Source organism: Syzygium oleosum, unplaced genomic scaffold (genome assembly GCF_021117445.2).
Source record: "Syzygium oleosum isolate NSW1041296 unplaced genomic scaffold, Sole_v2.1 Sole_v2.06, whole genome shotgun sequence".
NCBI classification, from domain to species: Eukaryota; Viridiplantae; Streptophyta; class Magnoliopsida; order Myrtales; family Myrtaceae; genus Syzygium; species Syzygium oleosum.
Genome location: NW_026607490.1, coordinates 944942 through 966579, shown reverse-complemented (window position 1 = coordinate 966579; position 21638 = coordinate 944942). Strand labels below are relative to the sequence as shown.

At 39.1% G+C, this 21638-nt stretch overlaps 2 protein-coding genes across 6 annotated transcripts; both read left to right on the top strand.

The window, feature by feature from the left end:
- Window positions 1-736: 736 nt before the first annotated feature.
- On the top strand, window positions 737-13192 carry LOC115694251 (protein CHROMATIN REMODELING 24). 3 transcript variants are annotated; one of them, XM_030621369.2, is made up of 22 exons: window positions 737-942; window positions 1041-1205; window positions 1616-2553; window positions 2630-2760; window positions 2856-2910; window positions 3210-3338; window positions 4837-4944; window positions 5049-5104; window positions 5190-5280; window positions 6291-6425; window positions 6516-6593; window positions 7714-7923; window positions 8002-8073; window positions 8666-8746; window positions 8831-8949; window positions 9778-9889; window positions 10391-10459; window positions 10615-10709; window positions 11014-11142; window positions 11589-11654; window positions 12010-12142; window positions 12873-13192. In XM_030621369.2, exons 1-22 carry the CDS (start codon window positions 801-803, stop codon window positions 13032-13034), a joined length of 3276 nt encoding a protein of 1091 aa, XP_030477229.2. In that variant the 5' UTR covers window positions 737-800; the 3' UTR covers window positions 13035-13192. The 3 variants fall into 3 exon arrangements, with proteins under 3 accessions (XP_030477229.2, XP_056168779.1, XP_056168780.1); XM_056312804.1 differs by having other exon boundaries at window positions 11014-11154; XM_056312805.1 differs by lacking the exon at window positions 12873-13192 and having other exon boundaries at window positions 11014-11210.
- Window positions 13193-14185: 993 nt separating this feature from the next.
- On the top strand, window positions 14186-18661 carry LOC115694258 (pentatricopeptide repeat-containing protein At2g13420, mitochondrial-like). 3 transcript variants are annotated; one of them, XM_056312763.1, is made up of 3 exons: window positions 14186-16124; window positions 17472-18136; window positions 18321-18661. In XM_056312763.1, exon 1 carries the CDS (start codon window positions 14207-14209, stop codon window positions 15815-15817), a length of 1611 nt encoding a protein of 536 aa, XP_056168738.1. In that variant the 5' UTR covers window positions 14186-14206; the 3' UTR covers window positions 15818-16124; window positions 17472-18136; window positions 18321-18661. The 3 variants fall into 3 exon arrangements, with proteins under 3 accessions (XP_056168738.1, XP_030477240.2, XP_030477239.2); XM_030621380.2 differs by lacking the exons at window positions 17472-18136; window positions 18321-18661 and adding an exon at window positions 16285-16822; XM_030621379.2 differs by lacking the exons at window positions 17472-18136; window positions 18321-18661 and adding an exon at window positions 16262-16822.
- Window positions 18662-21638: the final 2977 nt, after the last annotated feature.

Genomic DNA, 21638 nt, shown 5'->3' with positions numbered 1-21638 from the left:
GTATTAACCCACGAATCTTGGAAGACAATAGGTCCGGCTTATCTAGAGAAATATTTAGAAATAACTATAATAGGGCACAATTAGTTTTTACAAGATTTAACCGTAGAGAACGAGTGTTTTTTCCATTAATTCCCACTCCATTTTCTTATTATTTTCAATATTTGCAAAAAAAAAAAACTTCGATTTTTATTTTTAAAAGTCTAAATTGGGCCCGAGACGCAAAAATGCCGCGCCCGGCACAGCCCGATGCCCAGCTCTAGCTCAGCCCGGCGGCAAAGGGATTAATCATTAGTCACAGGCCCAGTTTCAATACCTAGTGAAAGGAAAAAAAAAGATTAAAACGGTTGTTGTCTGGCTTGCATCGGCTTGTTGGGAACTTGGAATGCATCATGGACATTTCAGAACGTATTCACTCGTTCCTCTCTCTCTCTCGAAACACAATCCGCATCAACACTAAACATAAATGATTCGATATCATTGATACATGAACTTCCGAATCAATTGGACCAATACTGTTCTCCATAAACAACATCCAGCGTATCGCCTTGCTGGCATGAATAGAAAAGCCCCCCCCTTAATCTCTCGCTAAATCGCCCACTAATCAGAGTCTCCCAAGGGCAAATTCCCCAGCGCACCATCAAGTGCCAAATCTCAAATTAAAAAATCCAAATTTCAAACACGCGAGCGTAAGCGGGAAACGACCAAAGCAAGCACCAAAGAAAGACCTCATTTTTTCTGCAAACTCTCTGTGTGTCTGTCTGTCCAACAAGAGTTTGAGGTCGAGGAAAACCACTGCGACAATGGCGAGCCGGAGGAAGCCGCAGAGCCTCAACGACAGCCACTATCGCCTCCTCCAGGACCTCACCAATCCCCGCCCTTCCAAGCCATCGTCGTCCTCCGCCGACGGGAACCGCCCTCCTTCGCCTCCCGCTTTTCATCTGGGTTCGCTGCTTCTGTTTCTCGTTTAGGGTTCTCTTAATTTTTGTTGCTTTGCGGTGAAGTAATGATCTTCGGGGGATCTGTGGTTTTTTTGGGTGCAGAGGTGGAAGAGCCATTATCATCCGTCTCTGAAGACGATCGCGGATCGATGGTATTCGGTGCAGAGGTGGAAGAGCCATTGTCCAACGTTGAAGACGATCGCGATCTCCGCGACGATCAGGCCATTCCTCAGTTCTCGGCAATTACCGAATTCGACTCCCCTCTGGGTAATGTCTTCTCCGTCTCTCCATACATTGTTTTTTCTTTTTTTGTTGCTAATTTGTCTGCGATTCTGAGGTTGCTCCAATGCGTGTTTCTAGCTTCGTCTTCTTCATAAACCAGTGTCTCTCCTTTGAAAGTTTTTAGAATTATGTTAGGTCAAGCCGGCTAACAATCTATTTCACAATTAAGGAAGCTTTTTAAGCAATTTCTTTTTGATATGTAGTTTCATTGGCCTACGACGGGCTTTTGATCTGTCATTTTATTATTAGTTCTATACTTGTTTTATTAGTTTTGGCATAAGGGGGGAAGGCCATCTGTAGTTGTCGTTGGCAATGATTCCATCCAGAAGCAGAGATAATACTTTGTTTAATCCCTTTTAATATGGTGCATTTGGGATTTTGTGGGAGACTTGCAGAAGAAGAGATCACGAGGAAGGTCAACACGGAGGGAAAATGCATTCAAAAAGTTTCAACTCAAGACTTGAATGATTCTGACACTAGTGAAGCTGCCTCTTTCGTCAGTGTGACGGAGAAAGATAAGCCAGCAAAGATTAGAATTGAAGGGAGGCGTCGCCTCTGCAAACTTTCATCACGTGATAGTGGAGAAGAAAACATTGCGACGGAGGTCAACATGGAGGGACAAGGCCTTTGCGAAGTTTCATCTCGAAACTATGATGATTCTGAAACTGGTGAAGTACCCCATGAACCCGAGTTCATTGGTGTGACAGAGAAGGATAAACCAGCAAAGATCAAAATTGAGGGGAGGCGTCGCCTCTGCAAACTTTCCTCCCAGGATAGTACAGATGCAGATAATAGATCCTCTCACAAAGAGCCAAAGCTCTCTGACATTACTGATTTCGATTCCCCACTGCCACCCAAAACTTGTGGGGAAATTGGAAATGATATCAGGGATATTCTTAACGACTTAACCTCCAGGCTTGAGCTGCTGTCAGTTGAGAAGAAGCGTGTTCCCAAACAGAATGAGACCACCCAGGATCATTCTCCCGTAGTTAAAGGTCAGACAGTTTTTGAAGGGAATAAAAACGATGTGCCGGAGTATGTGAGTGCTGGATCCTCATTTTCAATTGCATCCGAAAACTCATTTAGTGAGTGCATGGATTATGGTGACAGCAATGTGATTGATGTTTCGGATGACTCTGTCGATGATGTACTTGTGGATGATAAAAAGGATTTCATCTTGACTGGCCTGAAATTCAACTACAAATTACCTGGCAAAATTGCGAAGATGTTGTATACACATCAAGTTGATGGTTTAAAGTGGCTCTGGTCCCTGCATTGTAAAGGAAAGGGTGGCATTTTGGGTGACGACATGGGTTTGGGTAAAACAATGCAGGTAGTTATGTGGCAATCGTCAGTTATTGTTAACGGCTGATTTCGCATGGTTGATACAGATTCAATTTTTGTTGCAGATTTGTGGATTCTTAGCTGGGTTGTTCCATTCCCGTTTGATAAGCAGGGCACTTGTTGTGGCGCCAAAGACTTTGCTTTCTCACTGGTTGAAAGAACTATCAGCTGTAGGACTCTCTGAAAAGACAAGAGAGTGGGGCTGCCTGCTTTTTAACTGAAAATACTCTGGTTGTACTGGTGCACTCATAACTGTTTCTAAGAGATATTGCGTCATCATTTTGTGTGCAGATACTATGGGACTTGTCCAAAGGCTCGTCAATATGAACTGCAATATGTGCTTCAGGTTGTAGTTCTTCTGTTGCTTGGTTAGCTCTAGGGAGTTGGTCGAGATAATTTCTGCATGATCATATGTTCATCATTCGATTAAATATGTTGTTTGAAATTGGTCTCTTTCGTGTTGCTACTATTGCCAAGTTAGAATTTGAAGTAATTCATGATATTAAGATCAACAAAATATTTGCATTCTGGTTAGAATTGTCTTTCTACACTACTACATCTAGTAGTCACTAGGCGACTTTTTCTTGCTCTCTATTTATCAATGCGCGTCTTTTTAATGATTGATTACAACTGTGTTGCTTGTAGGACAAAGGTATTCTTTTAACAACTTATGATATAGTGCGGAACAATTCGAAATCGTTGCGGGGCGATTATTACTTTAAGGATGAGTTGGATGAGGACAGCATCACATGGGATTATATGATTCTCGATGAGGTGGGTATAAAGCTGTGGAGGATGGTTTCCTTACTGTTGAATTCAGGGACTTCCTTAATTAACTGTTCATTGTAGACATGTCTCTTTTGCCTTTTATGTCGCTTTTTTTTTTTGTAGAGTGCTGTGATAATTTGCAACCTGCTCTTTAAAGCGTTTGATTTAGTTGATTCGAAATGGAGTTGTGGAAGAAATCATTAAAATTGTTATGTCCATTCTTGATTCAAATGGAGTTGTGGAAAAAACCACTAAAATTGGTGGCACATATCATTAAGATTGTTGTGTCAACTCTATGTTATTAATTTTCCTTATTGTTCTCTGTAGCTTCATTGCTCATGGAAAGTCGCTGCACCTGTAATATGTTAGTCTGTTATATATGTGTAAGTTCTATTTTTCTCCCAATGGATATCTATTTCCTCTGAAGCCCTTTCATGAGGAATATAAGTCTTATTATATTAGAAAAAGAAAAAGGAAGGAAACGTTTGGGTACCGACACTGGCAATGGATTTGAAGTCAGTTAGTTTGAGAAGACAATAACTAACATAGAGTCAAGACTTCACGTGGTGTACAACTTTGCATGCATGATGAAAACGGATGCCCATCTACTCGAGGATATTGAAATTATTGGTGATGTTGCATTTGCTGCATTTTGAGGGCCAAAAGTTAGAAGCCTTGCATTTCTCGTTTGCTTATTTATTAAGCATCGCCTTGCGTTATTTTTCCTCCTTTTGTGTTGAGCATGTTTTAAAGGTTAGGAGTTGCACAAGATTTGTATGTGGAGAAAGTGCAGGGGGATATAGGAGAGATGGGCATGGTTGGCTTCTTGAGATGCTTGACAAGATCCTCAATGATACATGTTAAGTCCTTGACTTGGGTAATGAGACATCAAGGAGTGGGGGAGTACTTTCCACTAGCAATACTCGTACTAGTTACAACATCATTCTCATTTCAAGTTAATGTTCAATCTCTTTGCGAAAATATGCGAACCAACGCGGCACATCCAAGATGTTCTACTATATGTATTTTCTGCAGATAGTGTTATTGGCGGATGAGACAGAAATTGGGAAACTTGTGGGGAAACTGTACAGGAATTGCTGTATGTTTTTGTGCCTGTTACCTGCACGCCTGGTATATTTGACTTGCATGTTATTTTCTTAAAGCAATAAATCTCTTGAAGATCCTATATCAAGCTAGGAAGGAACTTAAAAACTTCTTTCTCTGTAACCTCTTCTTCTGTATTAAAACGGAATCATTTTGCAGTTATCTCTTATATGTAATGAGGTAAATGCTTAGTTAACACTTCTTCCCAAGCATTAAGTGGGGAAACAACCGCTAACTTATTTACTAGCGAAACTGTTTTTCTCTTCCTTTTTTTTTCATTTAGATCGTGTTATCTGTGGGACATCCTCTTCCTATTCTTACACACAAATAGAATGTGCTTTTCAGGACTTGTGTTATGTACTACTAACAATAATATCTCACATTCTGTTGACAACTCCAGGGGCATCTCATAAAAAATCCAAGTACGCAGAGAGCAAAAAGTTTACTTGAGATACCAGCTGCTCATCGCATTGTCGTTAGTGGCACACCAATTCAGAACAATCTAAGGGTAATCCTTAGGGCTGCTATTTATGCACTGCTTTCATTTATGTATGTCTTAATAATACAGTATACTTTTCTAATATCGTGTGCCATTGTTTGATGCTGAAATAGGAACTATGGGCGCTATTTCACTTCTGCTGTCCTGAACTACTGGGTGATAACAAAGTGTACTTCTCTTGGTTTCTAAACGTCCTCATTATCATGTCTCAATTTTATTTCTTTTCCATGGTTGAGTTTCAAATATTCTTACAGCTTTAAAGAGAAATATGAGAATCCCATACTTCGTGGAAATGAAAAAAAAGCTTCAGAGAGAGAAAAGCGCATTGGTTCTGCAGTTGCAAAGGTATTGAATTCTTTTTTAGCAGTTTGTCTTTTGTACTTTAATGTCGTGGTTTCTCCATTAGATGATTTGCCATCTACTTGCCAAAGAGTTAGAAATTGGGCATCATTAAGTCAGATGAGTCAGAACAAGAGTTGGGAATACGGGCTTGACTAAGTCAAATGAATTAGAATAATGCTGTATAAACAGCATCACTGAGTCAGATGAGTTAGAACAAGAGTTGGGAATACGGGCTTGACTAAATCAAATGAATTACAAGAACGCTGTATAGAGTGGACTCCATCATATCTTGGTTTTGACTGAGGCTGTTCTTTGTCTACATGAATCACTGCAGATCGTCGATATATGCTTTCCAAGGAACAAGTTCAATGGCAGGAAAATTAGAACAATGGCTCTGAAACAGTAGTGCCTTACTGAGCACATTTCACACTTAACAGTCTTGCAACTTATAGATTTTCTTTAGGCCAGTGCTGACAGATTACTAAAGCATACATTTTCTCCAAAGAGGCCCTATAACCTTGGAAAAGGCAATGTTGAACCATATTGTCTAGTTTTGTGGTAAGTGCTACCAAAATGAAAATTCTCTGTTGGAAATATGAATTGCAGTCTTGAAAGTGAGATTTTATCTGTTCATTGTCTTTGGCTAACGTAGTTTTTGTTGACTGTAAAGCTTAGTATTTTTTCGTGGTCTATCTTATTATGCGGGGACTTTACAATTCGTTAGGTTGTCTAATTCTACAAAAGACGTAAGTATCTCTGCATGAAGTTTGGTATGTTGAAGTTTGAGCTGAATAGATTTCTCTAAGTTGACCTTTTCTGTTGATTATTGTGCTTCACTCAATACTTTCTTGTAATAAGCATTAACTTTCATTTCTCTGTTAATTATGTGGGTTTTTTCTTTTTTCCTTTTCTGGTTTCATATTGTATATTAGGTATTTGCTTGAGTTACTTCTGTAGAATTTTTGTTAAAAAGAAGATAAAAAAGAAATAGGGAGTAATTCCTTTTGCAACAGGAGCTGAGGGAACGCATTCAACCTTATTTCTTGCGACGCCTTAAGAATGAAGTATTTCGGGAAGACGACGGAGAAGTTGCCAAATTGTCGAAGAAGAGTGAACTAATTGTGTGGTTAAGATTGACAAATTGTCAGGTACAAGTTGCATTCTTCAGCCTAGGGCTCCTATTACACGATGTTGGTCCCAGGGTTCAACATGCTGATCCTAAAATTTGACATTTGCAGCGACGACTCTATGAAGCCTTTCTGAACAGTGAGATGGTTCTTTCTTCCTTCGACAACTCACCACTTGCTGCATTGACGGTATCCTCTGACACTCACCACTATGTATATAAGTAATGGCTCATACAAAAATGAAATTTATTCAGCATCCACTTGTTAAGCCTTGCTAAATGCTAATTTATAAAACACCAAATGGCATGATGCATTCTCAGGCAAGTGACGACTGGTTGAAAATAAAGTTTCCTCTCATCTGTTATTTCCATTTCTTTGATTGTAGTAAGAGGATAGATGCAAATCCTATTTCCTGACTGTAACTTTATCATTCTTTCTATGCTACTTAAGCCATTTTTAGTGAAAACTTAATCTGTTAGAGAATGGGCCCAGATATTTGGCGTATTTTTCAACACTTCCTCTCATGTTTCGGTTGTTACTTACACGTGAAACGTAAGTTGTGGACATAATCACATCGACAAGAAAACCAAAGACCAGAACTAGGAAAACTAAGGGCTTGTTTGTTTTTTTTTTTTTTTGGTAAAGCAAGGGCTTGTTTGTTTTTTTTTTTTTTTTTTTTTTTTGATGACCCAGGGAACCCCCGCACGGCCGACAGCCGGGAGGTAAACCCCGGGGCGACACGTGCTAGCCACCACACACGTGCACCGGTTAAGTCACCCCGCGGCACCCGGGATTCGAACACTCAACCTTTTGCGAGAGGAAGAGTGCGCGCTCCAAATGGCGCCACCGTGCGGGTGGTAAGGGCTTGTTTGTTTGTGCCTTTTAAAATGCAAAAAACATCTTTTTGCCTCCCCGCCACAATTAAAATTATTATCCAAATTTCAAAATATTATGAAAGAATTCTATGGGAATCCACGTGTCAAAATTTGTATATTTTGAACGTTTTCAGGTGTTTCCGGCTAAGAAAAAATGAAAGTGAATCCACCGCAAGATTTAGATTAAGCAAAAAAATAAAAGTATATCCAGACCACACCCTAGTAGAATAATAGTAAGAGAGAGTGCCAAGACTCAAACTCTTGGCCTGTGCTTAGATGAATGTTAGGCAAATTGCTTTTTTTCTTTCCAAAAACTCAAGTTGTTAGAAGAATAGACATTATATATCATACATTTAATTTAACAGTCTACTATACTGTTTGGTTTGTTTTGTTTCCAAAACAAAAGCTTATGACTGCACACTTTTTTCGATCAGATTTTGAAGAAGATATGTGATCATCCACTCTTGTTAACAAAGAGAGCTGCTGAAGATGTTCTTGAAGGGATGGATTCAATGGTTAATCCTGAAGATGTTGGTATGGCAGAGAAATTGGCGATGCATATAGCTGATATTGGTGAGAGAGATGAATTTCAGGAGACAAGTGACATAATATCATGCAAAATATCTTTCACGATGTCATTATTGGTAGGTTCCTGAATATATATATTTGATTGAAGAAATTGAAAGAGACTACCATAAATACATTTTGATGCTCTTTTATAGGACAATTTAATTCCAGATGGCCACAATGTGCTTATCTTTTCTCAGACTCGCAAGATGCTCGATCTTATCCAGGTTTGACTTGGTTATGCTTGGAACTATTTTTTGAGAAGTTGCAACAATGATTAGACAAACTGTTTTGGGGAATGCAAAGTTTATCCTTTGCTGGCACATCTGATTATTCCATGTTGATTTTAAATCTCACAAGGATGAGTGTATATAGATATATACCATTGGTTTTTCAATCTTAAATGATTCAATGAAACCATGTTTTGATATCCTGTGGTGGTCGATTTACATATTGGCTCGAAGGCTTATTTTTCCCTGCTTCCTTAGTTTACATTCAGTGAAGTGTTGATATTGGTTTTGAAAAAAGAAATTTGTGACAATATAAAATCAGTTGTCGAGAATTGGCTTGTTGGTTGCGAAAGTCTATTGAGATCAGATTGACCAACCTATGCTTATTTGGAGCTTTTCTTTGTGCATTATGTCGTTCGAGATATTAATTTTACACTTTTCCAACGTTCAATATTGATATTGCATTTCCTGACAAAAAAAAAATTGATATTGCGTTTTTTAGTTGTAATATCTCCAAACACTAATGGAGTAGTAAACTGTTGAATTGCTCGATTCAGGCGATTGATTTTCTGAATCCTTTTGCAATTAGGATTCCTTACTGTCCCGTGGCTATGAGTATTTACGCATTGATGGTACCACAAAAGCTAGCGACAGGATCAAGATAGTAAATGTAAGTGTTTCGCTAATTTAGATGGTTGATGTCTGGCTTGTAAATTCAGCATGCTTATGTACTAGTCACATCTTATGAACTTAGGATTTCCAAGAAGGCATTGGAGCGCCTATATTTCTCTTGACATCTCAAGTTGGTGGTCTAGGCCTCACCCTTACAAAAGCAGACCGTGTGATTGTTGTCGATCCAGCATGGAATCCAAGGTACTACTGCTTATTCTGTTGTCGGCCATGAATTCAACTACTTTTGCAAGTACATGAAAGAGGAAGGAAGAAAAGAAGAACTTTTTTCTATTCTATTGTAAGGGCATATTCAATGCCATTCCTTTATTATGAGACTATTAACTGTTCCACAACTTTTAAGTACGAATCTGTGTACTGTTTGAGTTCTAACCCATAATTGTCATAGGTAATATCATTATGGTAGATGATACAAGTTCTTACCCAACTTTAAGCTTCATGCTGCTATACTAAATAATATTTCATGGTACCAATATCACTGAACTAATGATGCAAAGACACATGTAAGAAACATCATGTCAGCCTTGACTTGATCTAATCGTCAATTTTGACGCAAGTTAACTTGATCCCCCCTTAGTTGACTCATAAAACAATATGACGGAGCAAAAAACTACCATTTTAGTGATATAATCTTATGTTGTTTTTAGCATACTTCCTGGAAGGGAAGGTACTTTCTTGACGTTAACTTCTACTGTGTACTTGGAGAAACTCATGGCATAATACAAGTTTGTGCTTACATTCGCTGTTATTTATTTTCTGTTGTCCTAATAATGTCAGCACTTACCGCAAATTCTTTTGGTTCTTTGGTAAAAAAAGGTGTATTTATTACTTTAAAGCTATGTTTGGTTTTGTTTGGGGGGGGGGGGGGGGGGTGCAATTTTTCCCATCCGTTTTCCCTCCCTTCTTTTCTCAAACATAGCTTAGACATTTTGAAGCTGTTTTCATATATGAGTAAAGAAGCAGATCTTGAGCATATTTCTGTTAGTTTACGTGTGCTTCTCTTATTGACAGTACGGATAACCAAAGTGTTGATCGCGCCTATCGAATTGGACAGATGAAGGATGTCATTGTGTATAGGTTGATGACATGTGGAACTATTGAGGAGAAGATATACAGAAAGCAGGTTTTGTGTTGTTCAACTATGCTATGGTCTCAATTGGTGCAATGGAAAGATATTTTCGGGGCTTGTATCCAATTTAAGATAAGAGAAATGACTTAAGAACTGTTATGGTAAACAACATTATTATCTTGGAGCAGATGTTACTATGAAATGCTACAATCAGGAGCCTTAGGTGTTTCACTAGAATTCTTTGGCTTTCGTGTGTTGATGAGCACAAACGATGCATGCCTCATAAGTACTGGATATATCTGCTATTCCATTTGTCACTGCACGCGTTATCAAATGAACCAATCAAGACAAGATTTCTTTGCTAGTTTTCTCATAAAAATATAGTATCTTATATAATGCATTCGCATTTGTTCTTTTATGAGTGAGTGGCTCACTATATTGTATAAGTAGTGTATTGCAAACATGCGATACTTTCTCAAGGGCATGGAAACCACATAGGACGGAATGTGCCATGATACCCGTCATTTTATTGTTTCTCCATTCTGTTTGGTTCAGATATTCAAGGGAGGATTGTTCAAAACAGCAACTGAGCACAAAGAGCAAATTCGCTACTTTAGCGAGCGGGTACTTATTTATTTGGATTAGATCATCTCTGATATAACTCTTCAGATTGGGGTTGGGTTTTCTATGTCCTCAATTCCCCTTGAATAGCACCCAAAACCATGCTTATCTAAACTTGAGGTCAGGGTTGTATGGACTGATTGCTTTGACTTTTCCAGGATCTGAAGGAGATTTTCAGCCTTCCGATACAGGGGTTCGACATTTCTCCAACTCAGCAGCAGTTGTATGAGGAGCATGATCACCAAGTCAAGATGTACTTGCTTTCATTCTCTGTGGTTTAGTATCGTCGCTAGCCATAAGTGCTATTCCTGTTCTGTGACAGGGCTTGCTTTCCTCCACTTTCAAGATGTTTGGCATTTTAAAAGATTAAATATCATAAAGCGGCTTATATTTCTTTCTTGTCTTGGACATTTTTGTTGTGCATATAGTTTGGTGGGGACTGGGTACTTGGCTTCTTATTGGCTGAGAATTTTGTGCTATAGAACAGCTTCATCATAATTGAATCAGCTTGATTTTTTTATCTCTATGGGTCATTTTCTTGTATTGACTTCCCTCAGGGATGAGTCTTTAAGGAACCACACAGAGTTCCTCAAGACTTTGGGCATAGCTGGTATTAGTCACCACAGTTTACTCTACTCGAAGACGGCACCGGTGCAAGTTGTAGATGAAGAAATGGAAGTGAGATGGTACTTTACCAAGTATTGTATACATCAGCTACTTTCAATACTTGCATTCAATTCAGTCAAACAAATGGGTCAGAATGGTTTTCCTTTTATGTGAATTGTTTAATTTCTTTCTGATGTCTGCAAAAGCATATCAGGATAAAAGAGGTAAAAGAATTAGTGATATAGTAAAATTTCTTTCCTCGTTACTCTGAATGAGTACAGAAGTGTTTTTTTGTCTTTCTAGTTTAGGAGTTGAAATCAAACCTGTAACGTAAAATTATTTTAGGCCGTGGAAAAGAATCAGTAGAAGCTATTCATGGTCATCTGGTGGCTTAGTAGAAAAGTAAATGTAAACTGTCAAAAAGTGGACTTTTACCACTATTACTGAATCCTGTATTGTTCAATGTGTAGAACATCTACTATGACATCTGAAATCAATCTCATTGGCCTTCTCACTGTGGTTGCAGGACCAAGGCTACTGCTTTTGTAGGTAATTCATCATCAGGTGCTTCATTGGAACGTAATGTTGATGGGTATGTTGAGAATCATCATGCAATTTTTTGAAGCCGGTGCTTACAACATATGTTTGTCCTACCTTAAATGTTGTTGCCAGTGCCAGATAGAGTTTTAGAAGTCCGAGTGAGTCTGTCAAGTCCCTCCTGCTAAGCATATTCATGGAGAAGAATGTTATGACTGCATCCGCTTGTCTAAGACTTAATTTAAAACGAGAGATTCACATAGTAATAATAGTAGTGGATGATGGCGAAGTATCGCTTCAGTTGATCCCTATCATATTTCGAGTAATTATTGGAATTGAACTTTGAGACTAGCATTTATCATCTGTCGTTTTATCTACTGATGGTAGAAATGAAATGACGACTTTGACAGGGCTGCATATGCTTTCAAACCGAAGGATGTCCCACTGAACAAGAAAAACCATAGCCCAGGTAGTTCTGGTAAACAGACAGAATCAGATATCAAAGAACGTATCAATCGGTTGTCACGCATGCTTCTTGATAAGGTACTACATATTGGTCCAAGAAAAGTTTCCTGTGCTAGCTAATATGTTCCTTATGCAACCAAAGCTAGCCTTTTAGTTTTAGTATATCCTTTTCCGTCCTTTTTGTACCTTTTTGCATTTAATCATAAATACGGCAATTGTTTAGTAAAATGAATAACTTGCAGATGAAGCAAATGGTAGGACTCCCTTAACGGGGTCATAATTTAGTCTCATGGAGTTGATAACTTGCAGATGAAGCAAATGGTAGGACTCCCTTAACGGGGTCATAATTTAGTCTCATGGAGTTGACATAGTAGTTAACAGGCAAACATGTTTGTATGGATTAGATGCACGACACAAGCAAGTGCAAATAATCTCATATATGAGCCGTGCATCCAAGCTTCGGCTCGTGTCTTACATGGCCCTTAAGATCAATGAGTTTGTGAGTCTAGGATTTAACTATCCAATAGGATTTTCTCGTTATGAAAGGAGAATGTTACTTTAGAAAGAAAAAAATCTGCTTTAATGGACGTTATTATACTATTGGGCATATACTTTTCCATAGAAAGATTACAAATAGGAATTAAGAGTAATACCTTTTCTTTTATTGTGATGAATGTAACCTTTTTCTAAGTGGTCTTAATAAGTTGACAGTCCTTGCATAAGCATGCCGTTCCTAGCAGAAGTTTAGATTTGTAGCCAAATAGTTCATAATGCTGTCAGTCTTGTGACGACCTTTTGACAAATGCAGGTTACAATCTCAAGATTACCCGATAAGGGAGCGAAGATTGAGAGGCAACTTGCGGAATTGAATCTGGATCTTGAGAAGATCAGAAAGGCAGAAAGAACTGAAAAGGAGGTAATCAATTTAGATGATATAAGTGGGGATTTTCAGAAATTTTTGAATGTCTAGCTTGGACAAATGAGGCGTGAGGTTGAACTCTATAGTGAGGACAACAGATTTTCGTGTTACAAAGCGTTAGATTTTGTCATCCGATTGGAAGGAACGAAACTTGCCATGGACAATGTCCATAAATCATATGTCAATCACAACTATTAATTTTTGTGAAATCCATATGAGTCCACGAAACGGATGGCTGCGATTGACTCGGTCCATGACGATCTAGCTCCAGGTAAGTCCAGTCCGAAAGGAAGTAGCTGTAGGTTTCTGTGACATCTTGTAATTTAATCCATAACGGCGAAATTGATCTTTTATTCATTGACAAGTGTTCAAGAGTATTTGTTAAACAATGAAAGAGATTGTAATTTACAATGCATTGTCTCATTTGTTATGTGCAATTAGTGCATTCAACTCAAAACTTAAATGCCTCACTTTTTGGATTTTCCATTATTACCTTTGCATCAAATTATATGAAAATCAAGACTAGTCCCTCCTCTCTCTACATCAAGCGACCACCCTTTGTTTTAAAATATACAATTTTACTATTTAAAATTTTAATATTATTTTTATTTTTCAATTTTTATTTATTTTTATTCTTTTCTTTTCTTTTTTTTATGCATAAACACCATTTGATCTCACTTTTCACTAGTGTCAATACTGTCTTCAACGCTAAACAAATTTTTTAACCCAGGCTTTTTACACATGATTCTCAGCATCTTCTTCTAATGATATCACTGACTAACTTAAAAAAAATGGAATTATCACAAAGTAGTTTTGTCTTCAAATTTACCCTTGCGTTATCTATACCATCTTTTAAAGGAAATATCTTTTTGTTTTTGTTCTCTTCTTTAATTTAACTTTTTCATTAAAAAAAACTTTCATCAAGTGCTAAAATTGTCAAATAGTAAAAGAAAACTACCCGCCATCTTTCTAAATTCAAAAACTAACCACCACCTCCGAAAGGGGAAAAAAAACTACTCAAATTCATTGAAACAATCCTGGCACGTGTGGAATCGTAACAATTGCGAACCAAATTCGAGGTGAATGAGGTACCGCCAAGGACCAACAAATGAATGAAAACATAAGTAAGGGACTGAAATCTTAATTTTTTTGCAAAAGTGTCTAAACATTTGGACCAAGTTGCAAATTTTCCTTAATTTACACATCCATAGATACGCACAAAGATGAATAGCCAGAGGAAGAAAAAAGGTCCATTCGCCGGCGAAATGGCGCTCAAGCTGAGACGCACTGCCACCCCTCTCGCTACCTCCGTCGCGCTCCCTCTCCGCCGCCTCTGCACCGCCGTCCTGGACGGCGCCGCCTCCGCCTCCGGCGACCACCTCCCGACCCTCGAGCCGTCGGGCGACGCCGAGTCGATATCCCAGATCCTGCTCCACCACCACAACCCCTTCCACGCCATGGAGTCGTCGCTCCAGCTCCACGGCGTCTCCCTCTCCCCTCCCCTCCTCCACCAAACCCTCCTCCGCCTCCGCCACAGCTCCAAGATCGCTATCGCCCTCTTCGACTACGCCAAGTCCATCCCCGACCCGCCTCTCACCTCGACGTCCTACAACCTCCTCATCGACATCCTCGCCAAGGTGCGGCAATTCGACGCCGCTTGGCAGCTCATCGTCGAGATGGACCAGAGCAACCTCAGTCCGACGACCGCCACTTTCTTTATCCTCATACGGAGGTTGGTCGCGGCCGGGCTCACGCGCCAGGCCGTGCGCGCGTTCGACGACATGGGTAGCTTCGTTGAGCATGGAGCAGGTAATAAGGATTACTATTACTTGCTTGACACGCTTTGCAAGTATGGGTACGTGAAAGTGGCCGTGGAGATTTTTAACAAGAGGAAGTCTTGTAGGGTTTTTGACCCAGATGCTAAAATGTATACAATCTTGATTTATGGGTGGTGCAAGATTGGCAGGATAGACATGGCGGAGAGGTTCTTGAATGATATGATAGAGCGTGGGGTCGAGCCTCATTTGGTGACGTACAATGTGTTGTTGAATGGGATTTGTAGGAGAGCGAGTTTGCATCCGGATGCGAGGTTCGAGAGGACGTTGAGAGCTGCTGATAAGGTGTTTGATGAAATGCGCGACAGAGGGATCGAGCCTGACGTGACTAGTTATTCCATTGTGTTGCACGTGTATAGTAGGGCTCATAAGCCGCAGTTATTGCTCGATAAGATGAAGATGATGAGGGAGAGTGGAATTAGCTTGAGCGTGGCGACATATACTTCTGTCGTTAAATGTCTCTGTTCGTGCGGGAGGATCAATGATGCCGAGGAGTTGCTTGAGGAGATGGTGAGGAATGGGGTGAGTCCATGTGCTGCAACGTATAATTGCTTCTTTAAGGAGTATAGGGGAAGGAAAGATGTTGACAATGCGCTAAAGTTGTATCGGAAGATGAAGGAGGATAATGTCTGTGTGCCCACTATGCATACCTACAACATTCTCATAGCCATGTTTGTGAAGTTAGATAACATGGGGATCGTGAGGGAAATTTGGGAGGATATGAAGAGAAATGGTATGGGGCCAGATCTAGATTCCTATACCTTATTGATTCATGAGTTGTGCGTGAAGCAGAAATGGAGGCAAGCTTGTACGTTCTTTGTGGAGATGATCGAGAAGGGCTTTCTTCCTCAAAAGGTTACCTTTGAGACACTTTACAGAGGCTTGATTCAATCTGACAAGTTGAGAACCTGGAGAAGATTGAAGAAGAAGCTTGATGAGGAATCCATAACATTTGGAACTGAATTTCAAAATTATCACCTCAAGCCCTATAGAAGATAAGACATGTCTTGCAACAAAAGGGTTTTGATCTTTGAGGTTTATCAACCATCGGCTTCATTCTTCTTGCTCAGTCATACATGGAGCATAGAAATTTCTAGATTGTGGTTTCTTACACTGATTTTGGGAGTGAAGCTGATAGTTGACCACACTGGCTATATTTATATTTCCCAAGATAATTATGTGTGCCAACAAGTTGCGGTCGCAGTTGTTTACTTTGATCTCAAGGGGACCGAGAAGCGCTCTCCACTCTAAAGAGGTCACAGCAATGGTGCTGCTTGGGATGAAGGTCATTCTGCTTTCTGTCAAGGTACAATTTTTTAGTTTTTCTTGGTCTATGTTCTCTGAAGTTGGTGCTCTTTGAGTTAGTTTTGTTTTGGATTTCTGATCCTAAATGTGGTGAGTCAATGATATGGTTTAGGGTTTACTCATTACTTCAATTGGTAGGGCATTTTCTTGTCCTGCCTCAGTACCTTGAGCATCAGAATACAGATCCTGCCTAAACAAATGAGTACAGCCAGTGCCACAAGGTTTGGTGGAGATGCCTTAGAATTCAGAATTCTGCTTACATACTGGCTGCAGCTTTCCAGTGTATAATTTGATAAGGGAGGAACATCTGAAGTGATGACTTAAAAGAGAACTATGATTGCACCCATTGCCTGGGTTTCAAAAGATTTCAAGACTAGGAATTGAGAATGCATGTTAATTGTGAAGAGGCTTTCTGAACTTTATCGCTCCAGCTTGTTGGGGAATCAAAGCACCATGTAAAGCAAGACTAAGAGGATGGTACATCTTTTCATCGTGGTATTGAAATCACAATGCGGTGCAACTCTGACGGAAGTACTTGCTAGTTGGAAGCTGCGGGTGGCATTGTAGGATATAAGTCCTTTCACGTAGGGTGAAACATTTTCATCACCTTCCATAGTTGTGTATATATTGGCGAGGAAATATGCCAGTTTTGTACGGAATTATTCCTGAATGGTTCTACTTATACAGAATGTTATGGAAGTTTTGTCCTACAGTTGGTTTTCACAGTAGCTTGTAAGAGAACAAACTACAGTAATGGCAGAACAAGGTTAAATTTCAAATTAAGGCATGAAGTTGAGGCATTTTCTCAAAAAAGGGCTCAGAGTGGATCTTGTCTCAAACAAGAGTCTAAAGTAGCCAAATCGTCTCAAATGAGGACTTGAGTTCAACGGCCGGCTAAATCTTTGCCAGCCTGCAACCATGTGACTGTTGCAGCTGTCAGAGAAGAGATGTTTTAGTTAAAAAAAATTCTAGGTATAAATAGAACTCTTAAAAGCAAAACAAAACAAAAAAACCCCAATTGGTATCTGATTAGGTTCGATGTTAGTTTTTTTTTCTCTCGCTAGATTTTTCTCCCAATCGAATCAAAGACAATCCTATTTTGCTCTTGCTCTTGCTTTCACGAGTGAATCTGCAGAAGAGAACTTTGAGCTGACATTCAAATTCGATGTTCTGGCAGTTTGACCCACTATTGTTGTTAGTTGTGCAATGTAAGTTCCACCTGAGGGAATATGAAGTTACTCTTCTCATCTTTTTGCTCACAAATGTCTGCAATTTTTTTGGATTGTGATTTTGTCAGTTAGTTTGAGATGCTTATCACTTAGCCTGACATAGGTTTCAAATTACTTAGGCACTTTTGAAATGGATCAGTGGTGGCAAAGCGGCATGAATAGGAAGATGGAGGCTTTAAATTTCCAGATGGTATTTTGTATGGTGTAAAATTGTCCCCTGTGGTTGATTGTTCAAACGGAGAGCTAAATGTGGAAACTATGACTGTGAAGGGTTGGTTGTTTTGAACATTATGATTTGCAGAACTATGGGAATAGGAATGATGGGGAAATTTTGGTTTGATGCAATTGAGTTCACTGTCAAAGACTCATCAATTAACGTTGGTGGTGTTGCAAATCGACGACACCTTGTAGTTTCTTCGAGATTTTATTTACGCAGCCTGTCTCTCAACAGTGCAATAGAGTGGGCACTTACTGTATGCGAGTGGCTTTGAGTGTTTTATGGTAACGTAGGATGAACAGGAAGACAAAGATGCAGATTGGTGTGGTCGGATCAAATTGCGATTGTTGTGCGAATGTTGTGGCCTCACTCTGTTAGCTGACATTCCGATTCATTGTGACGATTGTTGCACGTCCAACTTTTGTAGAGCTTTGAATCTGGTCGTTCAGGCTTGTTTGATTCAATCGAATGGAAATGGAGGGTCCATAGTGTAGATGTGGAAGGAAGGTATTGTCTTGGAGAGAAGCTAACCCCCGCAAGGCTATTTCAAGCAAGTCAAAGAATTGGGTTCATGTTATGATTTGGAGGATTATAATTTTTGTAACCGCTTGGCCTCGTGATGTAGGAGGCTCTGGAAATTAAGTTATCTGTCGTTACAAACTATAAATTGAGTTAGTTGCATTTCTCTTCGCATCACTCTTCATGAGCAAGTATTAAATATGCTGACAATTTGCTTACTCTAACCTTGTAGCGTGGAAATTGTGGCTTCTTCAACTAGATTGATCCCCCACATTGGAGATGACAACTCTCGCCGAATTATCTCTAGGCTCTTGCGAAGAACAAGATCGATTGAAGCCGACCTTTAATAAAGCAAAATGCAAGAGAAGATTATGTCGGATGGACTGATAGTTTCATGGTTGATAATATACTATCTTTTCTGGCCTAATGAAGTTGTTTCTACTAAGACTAATGGGGTTGCGATTGCTCGCTGTTGTAATGTTTTGGGGTTGTGAAGAGGTGTCTTTTAGAGCTTTAGACCAGAGGTTGCAATATGAGGTGTCATTAGTGGATGTGATAAGTGGGACTTTTTTTGTAAGCACATATATATTTTTTTTGTTCTGAAAGTATTTAAGTTTAATGAATTCAAGTGTTTAATGATAAGTTAAAGATGACGTTTGCTTGAAGTTGGTTATTGTGCAGAGCTTGATGATGATGATGATGGTTGATAATGGTGGATTTGTTGTCAACACAAAGCATATGCTAGGCCAACACAAAAGCAGAATGTATGCACATAACCTGTGTTGTGGAAAGTAGTGGAGAACCGAGGATATGAAAACTTTTTTATGGGCACTAGGAACATAAGATATTCATCAATGAAGAAGCATATTAACAAACAATGCAGATGGAATAGAGTGATTTTTGCTTTAATGACCAAGAAGATATCCACCAAAAATTTCCATCAACTTTTTGTCCACTAGGAGTTTGCAAAGGAACAGGAAACTGTCCGGACTGCCCAAAACCGAATGGGACCGGCCCAGAATTGGCGGTTCCCGTGGGGACTGGTCCGGTTCCTGGCTCTAATTTACTAGAACCGATGAGTACCGGTCCAATTCCCAATTCTAGGAGTGGAACCACCCACTTGGAGTGGACCGGTAATATATATAATTTTTAAGAAAAATTTCCAAAAAAAAAAAAGAAAATTTTTAAGAAAAATGAAAACCTTGAATCCCTAATCTGAAATTTAATGTCCATCAACTAAATGCTCGTCTCGTCTCATCTCGTCTCTCTATCTCTCACTCATGGTCTCGACTTTCAAACTCAACGCTCATTGACTCACAGCCTTGAATCTCAACTCCCATCAACTCACAACCGCACATCCGACCATTCATTGCCTCCCTCTCTCATTCTCGATCACCTGCAATTGCATGAAGCTAATGGGTGATTGTCGGTTTTAATTTTTCAGAACCGGTCTTTAATGGGCGGTTTTCTGTTCCATGGTGGGAACTGCCCACCCGGACGATACTCACCCCTACTGTCTACAAGCTCAAGCTAAATTTTGCTTTAATGACCAAGAAAGGAATTACACATTGACATACAATCCAAATAAAATAAACTAGAAATAAAGTATTTAGGACATATTCAAATAGACAACTATTAGAGATTCTTGCAATTCTTGCTCTAGAGCATGTAACAAATTAATCCATACAAGTTCCTCAATGCCACTGCTATCATCAAACTAAACAAGATATCTGCCACAATGGTCATGCAACTACTCATTTCTCCCTAGAGATAAACTACAAAGCTAATTAAGACAAAAAAAAAAAACTCGTACTTGAAACATGTTAAAGGACAACCTCTATAAAATGGCTAGTCGTTGAACAATCTTTAGAAGATTATTTTCCAATCTCCACGTTGGACAGATTTGTATCAAGGAGATTTAGTAACTGTTAAGGGACAAAATATAAATCTCCGCTGAATATGATCGCTCATACAACCAAAGTTTTGGTTTCCATAAGTAGAGCTTCTTCGCTTGGAAGGTGACTTGTCTAGAGATTGATTTACTAATCAATCAAGATATTTTGCATATTAAATCGTTGTAAAACAATATTCAAGATTGAGTCAATCAATACTCTCTAATTGTGAAATCCAAACCAAATCACTAACCGTTATATAAGTTCTTGACTTTTTTACGATATGATCTTGCGTTTTGAGCTTGTGTTAGGATGGGAACATAAGTTATTCTCTTAGTCTGAAACTTCTTCATATAAAGTCTGAAGTTCTTTATTTGAGCCAAAAGTCTGAACTTTTTTTTCTTGAAGTAAATTCCACAATCTGAACATAAGTAAGCTTATCTTCCAAACTAATTTCCTGAATCAAAGTACTTCTAGGCATGTATCAGACTTATGAAATACGTGGATAGTTTTGTCAACTTCAAAATCTATTAGGAAGGTTTTCTCAACAATCCCATCCTTGTTAACTAATATTATATAAAAAAAAATTGTGTTGTTGGTCTTGTTGGCCCTTACATCCTCCTCCTTACCTATAGTTGAATACAAGATAAAAATCAATTAATCCATGCAAAATCAAGTGCAAATAAGAACAATTTAAGGACGAAGTCAATGGCAGGTAGATACCTGCATCTTCTCTCTTCCCATAAATGACAATGAGCTTGGAATGCTTCTAAATATTGAAGCAAGCAGTTCGACTGTCTCAAGTTGTGATGCTAATGGGGCTGAGGGAGTGCTTCCTACCACATCATGTGAGCATGGGGCTGATGCAGAAGTTGCTAGGGCTGGTGATGTTGTTGCTACTATTGATTCTACTAATGCATTCTTGCAATGAATCCTATTATGGCTTTACCCACCACATTTCCCACAAGTGATTGTGATATTCTGTCTCTTCAATTTTGTTCCCATAGGCTCTTGCACAACTTTCTTTTTCCTTGTCTGTAAATTGTTATTAGTTGTTTCATTCACTGATTTGGTTCTTTGTTTTTTCTTTCTACCATTGGGCACATTTGGTAGGAGTAATGTCTCTAGTAGGCCATGTGTCCTTGGAATCTATAGCATGCATAACATGTCAATAAGTCTGCATGAATGTGTCCTTACTATAACATATGTGAAACCATTTTCTAGGTAGTTCTCTCATGTATATAAGAGTCGCCATAGCATAAAAACAAGGGATTCCATTAATGTCATGTCCCATCTTTTACAGCTACAAATTTTGTGTATAATATAAATGACCCTTTTGTCTTCATATGATCCTTTCAATTCAAATTCATCCTCCTCATTCCATGCAAGAATCCATGATGCTAAATACTCCTTTGAGAGATCTAATTTCTCATAGACCCTAAGACAGATCACACCAGTGTACTTGGCCAACTCATTCCTTCGCTTATGAATCCTCTCCATGAGTTGCACTCTTATAGCTTCAAGCATTGAGATGATAGGCCTATTTCTAGCATCAATGATGCCCTCTTGTTGAAACTTTTACACCAATAATTCCAGAAAATGTTGCATTTTGAGATTGGCCTGAAGCGGGATTTGCTCCGTTGCACCAAAGGCCTCTT

What these genes read in the sequence shown, in the direction of transcription:
- LOC115694251 (XM_056312804.1), top strand. Translation starts at nt 801, where the DNA reads ATGGCGAGCCGGAGGAAGCCGCAGAGCCTCAACGACAGCCACTATCGC. An exon ending in GCCTCCCGCTTTTCATCTGG is followed by an intron (nt 943 to 1,040) that starts GTTCGCTGCTTC and finishes TTTTGGGTGCAG; the next exon opens with AGGTGGAAGAGCCATTATCA. An exon ending in CAATTCAGAACAATCTAAGG is followed by an intron (nt 4,945 to 5,048) that starts GTAATCCTTAGG and finishes ATGCTGAAATAG; the next exon opens with GAACTATGGGCGCTATTTCA.
- LOC115694258 (XM_056312763.1), top strand. Translation starts at nt 14,207, where the DNA reads ATGAATAGCCAGAGGAAGAAAAAAGGTCCATTCGCCGGCGAAATGGCG.